Raw genomic sequence first — 9,380 nt, 5'->3', positions numbered from 1 at the left:
TTAATAAAGCGTGCACATGGATCCGCATGTCTCATGTCTTGTCAGCCCCGTAACACAACCCAATCGCTGGGTTTGTCCATATTTTACCCAGCGCTGGGTTGTATTTAACCCAGCATTTTTTAGAGTGCATCTTTAACATATTAACTGAATTTTGTTAGCCATATTATAATCATGTTCAAACTTTTTACCTGAATAAATTTGCATCAAAATATGATTATTTCAATAAAATCAAATAGATGAAAATATTTAAAAATAAATAATGCCATGTTTAATTTAATTAAATTTTTTGAGTGCAGAAATCCTAAAATAAGACAAATATCTTTTGAGTGTTGAGAGATGTTTTTGAGTTGATTTTTACCTTGACAAAAATAAATAAAATAAATATAAAATGTAAAAACAAACAAACAAACAAATAAAAAAATGTTTAAGTGCAGAAATCTTACCCGTTAATTTATTTTATGACTGACAAATATGCATCATATGAAGTTAGTTTGAAATATTAGTTTATATTAAAACTTGCAATCCAAATGGATTAAAATTCAATGCAATTCAAATACATAAATCTTAAAATAAGACAAATATTTTTTGAGTGTTGAGAGATGTTTTGAGTTTATTTTTACCATGACAAAAAAAAAAAAAAAAGTTAAAACAAACAAATAAATCAAAAATAAATAATTAGTTGATTTTACTAATGGACACTTGTCATCCATCCCTATAGTACAGTAGTTAACTCAAAGTAGTTTTTGATACTCCAGCAAATGGTACTCTTGGAAATGGAAACATAGAGAAACAAAAATAGGAATATTATATACAGTACAGTACTACCCACCATTTATTTATTTAGAACAATAGTGTGTGTACATGTACATGGATTACTCCTCTGTGAGGCTGTTCTCTTGTTTCATGGCCTTTACTGAAGCTGTAAATAAAAAATTCAGCTTAAATTTTCATTGAGCTTTTGCCTTCTTTCTTAGCCAAAACAGTGGAGATTGACAGGAAGCTATTAGGAAGAAAAAAGGGGAATGCCTTCGCAATGTGTCACATGACGGACTGCACCACAGCTTTTTAAAAGTTTCCCAAAGTCTACAAGTAAAACTGCTGAGAGGGATATTTCTGGAGCAGAAACAAGCCCACATTCCCACAATCTGTTTATTGGGGCTCTCAACGTATTAATAATGCAAGAAAACCTAAATGCGACAGGACAGCCAAAAAGCCAAACTGCTAGAGCAGATTGTTGCGTGAAAAGAGCACGAAATGCCATACTGTAGCGAGTCAAATAAATAGCAATGCTGTCTCCGCACAAGAAAAATGATTGCCAGGCTGAGTGAAACCACTGAGAAATAAGAATTTCCTTTCAATCAAACCGGCCGTCCACAAAGAGACATTTTCTGAGGTCTCGAGCTCTCTGCAGTGAGGATGGAGCGTTTTGAATTAAACATAGAGGTCTGGATTTGGCTGTGATAAGCAGCCAGTGTTTAACATGAGAGATGGGCTTGTATATGCTTAAAGCTTAAGCTAATGATGTCTCAGAGGAACTCATGTGAAATAAATGTTTCTGCAGAAGACTGATGTTTAAGCTACATACAGACAGATTCTGCAAACTTGAGCTGTTTTTCCTCACTCCATCTCTTAGACACACCAACCAGGCTTCAAGATCTTATGGTGCAGTACAAACTGTGCCCACAAAAAATATTTGGACACTTAAAAATGTCATTGCATTAAATATAAAATATCAAAAAAAAGTGGCATTTGCACAAACTGCTGCTAGAGCAACCAGAAAGTTTCCAAAGAATCCAAAAAAAGTATAATGGTTTCCTGATAATAATAAGAAAAAAATTTTCTTGAGCACCAAATCAGCATATTAGAATGATTTCTGAAGGATCGTGTGACAATGAAGACTGGAGTAATGATGCTGAAAATTCAACTTTGCCATCACAGGAATAAATTATATTTTAAAATATATTCAAATAGAAAACAGCTCTTTAAAATTTTTTTTTTTATATGGTGCAATAAATTGTGCCCTCAAAACACATCATTGAATTGGTATAAAATAGTTAAAAAATGAAAGTAATATATTATATTATATATAATATTCAATTAAATTCAAGTTTATTTGTATAGCGCTTTTCACAATACAAATCATTGCAAAGCAACTTTACAGCAAATTAAGTTTTTACAATATTTAGTGGTAGCTTATCAGTGGTGACTGTCAGTTAATGTACATATGGCAGAAATGTACGGAAAAATCAATTAAAGATGTAATCAAACAGACGATGAACACTATTAACAGCAATTATTATATGATGCAATCAAACTTATAGCTAAATGTGGTAGTTCTAATAAAATGTAGTGATAATTTAAAAATGTTGCTAGAGCTTTTCTTAACGTTAAATCAGCATATTAGAATGATTTCTGAAGGATCATGTGGCACTGAAGACTGGAGTAATGATGCTTAAAATTCAGCTTTGCCATCAAAAAAATTAATTATATTTTAAAATACACTGGAATAGAAAACTGTTCTTCTAAATTGTTCTTTATATGGTACAATACAAATCATGCCGCCCAAAAATATCTGGACACTAAAAATGGCACTGATTAGATATAAAATATAAAACCAAGTGGCACCTGAAAAAAAACTGCTAAAGCTTTTCTTAACTTTAGTTACCGGAGTCATTTATTTTGTATAAAACCAACTAGCGTCATGATTTTTGACAACCAGAAAGTGTCCAAAGAATCCTAAAAAAAAGTTGGTTGTGATACAAAGTGTCCAAACACTCCCAGTGGGCCCTAAACTGATCCATATTCAGTAAACAGAATGGGACTGATCCGTACCTTCTCTAGGGAGAGGATCTGCTGTCTCTGCCTCTCATCCAGCGTCTGACATTTCTTCTGCAGTGCCCCTCGATCCTCCTCCAGACGCAACACCTTGTCCTTCAGACGAGACTTTTCCGATTCCAGATCCCGAATGACCGCCTCGTGAGTCATCTGGGTGGCCTGCAGGCTTCCGATCTGACCTGGACGGCAGAGAGAAAGCCGAGGAGGGTCAATGCTTTGAATGTCATCTAACACAGAGAGCAGACAGAGTCAAAGATCCTTTCCAACTGCCAATACTGTGAACCTGAACACTGCAAATAAACCTCAACTATCACCAGCAGTGTTCAACAGTTTGTCTACTCTTCACTAGATTTAATGTGTCTTGAAGATCTGTCTATGGCTATGTTAATAATAGAATAATAGCACGCTTACTGCATACTGCACAGTACATGCTGTAGACTGCATATTATTTATTAAATATAGTATGTTGAACAGTATAGAAGAGTAAATTATGCTGCATGTTTAATTCAGGAATTTCAGTTGTCACCTCAGAAATAAAAATGGTTATTTAGCATTTCTAATTCCAATTAAATATATATATATATATTTGGCAATCAAAGAAAGCAGCATTTTTGTCTAAAACTTGAACAGTTAAATCCTTTTTGTTAATTGAAATAAAGCTGAAATGAAATACAATAAAATATAAATATTCAAAGAAAGCTTAAAATGTAAAAAAACCTATTTCTTATTTACTGCTTTATTTCAGGTAGTTGCCAAGGCAATATTTTTTGATGTTGAAGTACTAAAATAACTAAAATTGAAATAAAAACAAATTAAATCTAAACAGAAAAAATAGAAAAGTGCATAAAATTACTAAACCAAAAAGACTTAAAATATAATTAAAGTGAAAACTAAAAATATAAAAATAAAAGATAATTTAAAAAAATGTATGAATACTATAATAACACTACAATAAAAAGTCAAGGCAACATTTCTGAGTTTTGTACAAGTTGAAGCACTAAAATTTATAAAAATATGTACAAATAGAAAAAAATAATAAATAAAAATGACAAAAGCACAAGAAAATTTGTAAAACTCAAAAACCTAAACTTAAATGAAAATGAAAACTAAAAATAAAATCACATTTAAAATATGAATAAATATTATATAATACTAAAATAACAGAAAAAAAGAGTTAAAGGTTGATACTGATATTGGGTTTTAGGTTTTGTTACACTGGAAATGGATGGTCAGGCTGGGTGCATTGCATTGTGGGAATCTGAATAGTTTTTGAGTGTCCTTGATTGTTCTGGTACTAGTTAAGTGTTTCTGCAATTTCTTGTCTATTATACTAATAAAAAGCTGTGTTTAATTTAGGTTAATTACATTACAGTTACTGATATCTGCACTTTTTCTCACTACAAACGTTTAAAAAGAAATGCACTTGTCAGTGATACGGCCTGGTGGTCAATGCATGCTCTATCTGGAGTTCAAGCCTGGATAAAAGTCTCAGATAACGGCTTCTACTTCATGTTAAATTCATTAATGCAGTGCAGAAAGCACATAAACACAAACACGGAGTGTGAATCGAGTGCTTAAACACCTATTGTTTCTCCCAGATAAAAGATCAGAAGTGTGTTTGGCATTTAGGTGTGACAGACCCAGCTGGGCTCTGCCTCCCTCAGGGAACATTCCAGAATGTGGGCGATAAACACGGCTAGGACACACAGCTGCTGTTGCCAGGATACCAGGAGCTGATCCGTCACCCCAAACTTTTCTGTCAACAGCAATGGTGCCTGGCAGCTGGAACTGTCTCTAATCTGATGCACCGTTGACTAAATCCAGTTAAACTTTACCCAATAAATATGCCAATAATTGGCATAGTTTATTTGTTTGTTTTTTATTTATTCAAATATCACTATTTTTAGCGTGCGCGCACTTTGGATGGGTTAAATGCAGAGCACTAATTCCAAGTATGGGTCTTTTTAGCTGAATCAGGTTTTAATCTATAAGGTGAGTGACAATAGAATTTAACCTCAAAAAGTAGTTTATTATAATAATTAGTCATTATTTTAACCCATGGACTTAAAAAAAATTATTTGTAATATTAATAATAAAGATAAAAATATAACAGCAGCAACAGCAACAATAATTAAAAAATATATGCTTAATAAAAATGCATGTATTATTAAAAACTATACAAACAACAGTTAAAGTATGTGAATTTCATTTAATTTTACCCAATTATATGCCAATAATTAGTTTAGCTTTTTTTCCCTTTAAATATCACTAGCTAATAGTCAATTGTTTAGATTTGAATATGCCAAAGAAAAATTTATCAAGAAAATAAGGATCTAAAACGTAGATCCTGAAATTTCTGAACAATTAGATGAATAAAAATAAAAACGGAATCAGGTCTTATCTGTAAAGCTACAACAGATTTTAACCTCAAAAAACAGATGCAGTTATTTTAAACCATGCATTTCAAAAACGGAATTGCAATATTGATGATGATGATGACGAGGATAATAATAATAATAATAAAGACTTTAACCCATGCATTTCAAAAATTTATTTGCAATATTGATGATGATGAGGATGATAATGATGATAGATGTTAACCTCAAAAATAGTTACAATTATTTTAGTGCATAAACTTCAAATATTTATTTGTAATATTAATAATTATTATTATTTTAATATAAAAAATGACAATAATAATAATTTAAAAAAACATGACTAATAAAGATGCGTGTATTCTTAGAAACTATACAAACTGTTAACCTCTATGAAATTCATTTAATTTTACTTCAAATTATTTAACAAATAATTTTAAATTTTTATTTAAATTACAGTTCTGTATCCTGCTTAAATTCAATTCAAAGGGAGAAGATCAGTCGGAACCTGAAGGCACTCTGCATTTAATTCTGAATCTCGCACAATCCTGCTGTGCATGCAGGTAATGGATTAGTAGCCTAAAGCAGTGCAGAAGGATGACTCAATGAAAGTGAGCGGAGTGGGATTGAACAGTTGACTGTGAACAGAGGTGATGGGAGAGCATGTGCGTATCTCACTGGCTTTGAGCAGGATCTCTGTGGCCTGCTGCTGCACTCGGTCTCTGGACGCCTCCAGCTCACACTCGGCCTCCCTCTGCCTGATTTCCACGATCTCCGTGTCCTTGGTCACCTCCTCCAACTGTTTATCCAGCTCCTGCAGACACACACACACACACACAAATCAATCAACAAAACGACCAAAACACTTCACATAAACCTCTCTATCTCTCTGTTCATTACTGAGAGCTGCCTCTCTATATTTAACCATCATGAGGTTTCTTGCTTTGGCTCGCTCTCTCTTTCACTCATGTCACTTTTTCCATTTTTGCTCCTCTCACACTGTCTCCTCTGTTCTCAGATTCATCCTCATTAATTGTGCATGTACACATTAGCTCTTTCTCCCTTTCATCTCTGCTCTCTCCTCCGTCGCCTTCTAAAAGAACTTCTCTCGGCTTCCATCGCTCATTGTCTCGCTAACTTTTTCCTTCACTTCCACCATTGTGGAGCTCATGGTCAATTTTTCAAATAATTTTTTTCCCCTGAATGAATTCATTCAATGTATTTTGTTCTTCTTAGAGCAAAGACAGCACAAAGAGAAAGAAACGAACCACTTGTAGGAAAGTTTCAGCATTGTAATGCTACATACAGAGACTTTTTGGTAGAACGAACATGCACAACATGAAAAATACATTATTTTAGTGCAGAACTAAAAAAGATCAATTTTACGCCACTGTTGTCAGATTTTATTGCTGTTTTGAAATGTACTATTAAAACATAATCTTGAAGTTTTGGAGATTTAGGTCTTTGCCCATTCAAGCACACAGGAGCTTTTTTTTTTTTTAAACCAAAAACAAACAAACAAACATCTGCCTGGGGACATACAGTACTAAGATGACCACTGCATTAACTGTTTTGCCTATTTTCTATCCATCCATCCATCCATCCATATTATATGGACAAAAGTATTGGGATATACCTTTTAACTACCGAATTCAGGTTTATTACAATTGAGAACTTATTGAAGTACTTTTGTCTGTCCATCCATCCATCCATATAAAAAACATCAAGTTTGAGGCCAGTAGGTTTTTTTGCTTGTTTGTTTTTAAGAAATTATTACCTTTATTTAGCAAGCATGCTTTAAATTGGTCACATTCATTTATTAAATTAAATTACAGTAAAACATTTATAATGTTACAAAAGATTTCTGGTTTCAAATAAATCCTGTTCTTTTGGACTTTCTATTCATCAAAGTATCCTGAAAAATGGGTTTCCACAAAACAGAAATTTTCAACATTTATAATAATAATTACATAATAACATTTAATAATTACATAATAATTAAGTGTCTATTTAAACGAAGTGCAAATAGCCCGCCTTGTTGGCAGAGGCTCTTTAAACTAACTCTGTGGCTTTTTGACGCAATCGACCCGAGTTCGAATCCTCCTTTCGCCGAACTCATTCTTCTCCCTTTTCACATCACTTATCACATCAGAAAGGTATTTATTTTCAATAAAATGAAGGAAATAATCGAAAAGTGGAAAATAAAGTGCATCATGGGTGTTAATCGGTCAGGATTAGGGGTAGGTGTAGGGAGGGCTTTATTGTCCCAATAAGGTGGCATCCATTCAATAATTTTAATAAAAATGATCATTGCTATTATTGCATACTGTTTTATAATGTACTACAATATCAAGGTGCACATATCTGCCACTTGCACTAAGTAGTATAAATAGCATCTAACTAATATTATTGCAAAGACAATACTTCTATTTTTACATAGTGTAAATAGAATCTATCGCTATTTGCACAGTGTAAATAGAACCCTAAGAAAATATGCTATTTTAACTTAGCGCAGATAGCTGCTGCCTTATAATAATCAATTCAACATTTCAACATTTCAAGTACAACTGTTTTCAACATTGATAATAAGAAGAAAAAATTTTCTTGAGCACCAAATCAGGATATTAGAATGATTTCTGAAAGTTAATTTTACATTAAATGGGTGGTTGATGGCGATTTCACTTTTTTTAATGTTAGTTAGTGTGTAATGTTGCTGTTTGAGCATAAACAATATCTGCAAAGGTATGAAGCTGAAAGATCAATGCAAACGGAGATATCGTCTTTTACAATTCTGGCAGTTTAATGCCTACAAAATTGGCTCATAGGGACTACAAAGAGTTACTTCCCGGGTTCGTTACTTCACGAACCCAGATAAACCCCGCCCCAGGGGAACACGCAACGAAGGGGGCGAGGCCGTGTTGTGCTGCTTTAGAGAAGAGGAAGAGAAAACTAGGGGTGCACGTAATAATCTATTCATATATGAATCGCGATTCTGTCTTCTAACGATTCTGATGGATTCACAAGTTTCAAAATCAATGTTCAAAAGCAGCGGTTCTTAATACTGTTCCTCATGTCCCCCTGCTCTGCATCTCTCGCTCTCTCGCTCTCTCTCTCTCTCTCGCTCTCTCACTCTCTCTCATTCAGATCATCAAAACGTGTACGTTTCATGAACTATGATTGAACACAGAGCCTATTTTTTGCGATAATCCAAAAGCCAATGGAAAATTCCCATTGGCTTTTTGTCGGGCGGATCGGCTGTTAGCATCGCACTAGTTCCCTCGACAAAAAGCCAATAGGATTTTTCCATTGGCTTTTGGATTATCGCAAAAAATAAGTGCTGTGTTTAATCATAGTTCATGAAACGTACACGTTTTGTCCATCGAGATAATCTTCACAAAATAATACAACTTTTATAAATTTTGAAGCCTAAATAAAAGCGCCATAACTAAACTAAGCTAAACTTAGGCTATAACGAACTACACCTCCACGGTCGCTCGCCTTCAACGTCACCACCACCATGCTTCCCACAACTTTTTCAAACTTATTTTTAACATGTTCAGTGAAAAGGATTTACTCTGTGAATGAATTTTAATCCACACTCCATGAACCTTTTCATATAAACTGGAATAAATACAAAACTAGAGCCAAACTAAAACTGAAATGAGACATTAGTAATAAATAGTATAGTGAATAAATGAAATGATCATAACTAAAGGACACATGAAAGCCCGTATTTCAGTACATTTCGAAATAAGGTGCATTTAAAGTCAACAAATCCTTGATTAATATGATTTTTTTTATTAAAAACGTGTCTCCACGTACTATTCAATACAATTCTAGTGCATTTAATCTATTAAATAACGCATCAGTAGGAAAGCGACAAAACGAGCATCTTCCATCTGAAGACTTGTGTTGCATTTCGGGGCAAAGCAAAAAAACATTGTTGTCGAACAACAATATAAAATGTGGGAACTATTAATTGGTTAATCTACAATTAATTGTACTATAAATTATACTACGATTGGAAAATACTGTAAATTGATAAACTGTTCGTCGTGATGACGTTTAATGTCTCCGACAGCGCCTGTAGTCCCATTTAGCAACTTGTTAGCAACCGTCTTTTTGAAGAAACGTAACAGTTTAAAAAAATCACGAGTGGGGTGTAACTGG

General features: G+C 33.5%; 1 protein-coding gene across 1 annotated transcript in view; it reads right to left on the bottom strand.

The window, feature by feature from the left end:
- Positions 1-9,380, bottom strand: part of LOC107727572 (protein FAM184A-like) — a 159,382-nt gene that overhangs the window by 90,539 nt on the left and 59,463 nt on the right. The window contains exons 4-5 of the mRNA XM_016537471.1: positions 5,889-6,024; positions 2,833-3,014 (exon numbers count right to left, since the gene is read on the bottom strand). Coding sequence (XP_016392957.1) covers positions 2,833-3,014; positions 5,889-6,024 — 318 coding nt within the window. The remainder of the gene's footprint in view (positions 1-2,832; positions 3,015-5,888; positions 6,025-9,380) is intronic.

Source organism: Sinocyclocheilus rhinocerous, unplaced genomic scaffold (genome assembly GCF_001515625.1).
Source record: "Sinocyclocheilus rhinocerous isolate Xijiao unplaced genomic scaffold, SAMN03320098_v1.1 scaffold185, whole genome shotgun sequence".
Lineage (NCBI taxonomy): Eukaryota > Metazoa > Chordata > Actinopteri > Cypriniformes > Cyprinidae > Sinocyclocheilus > Sinocyclocheilus rhinocerous.
The sequence above is the reverse complement of the archived record's forward strand: the minus strand, read 5'-3'. Positions and strand labels throughout refer to the sequence as shown.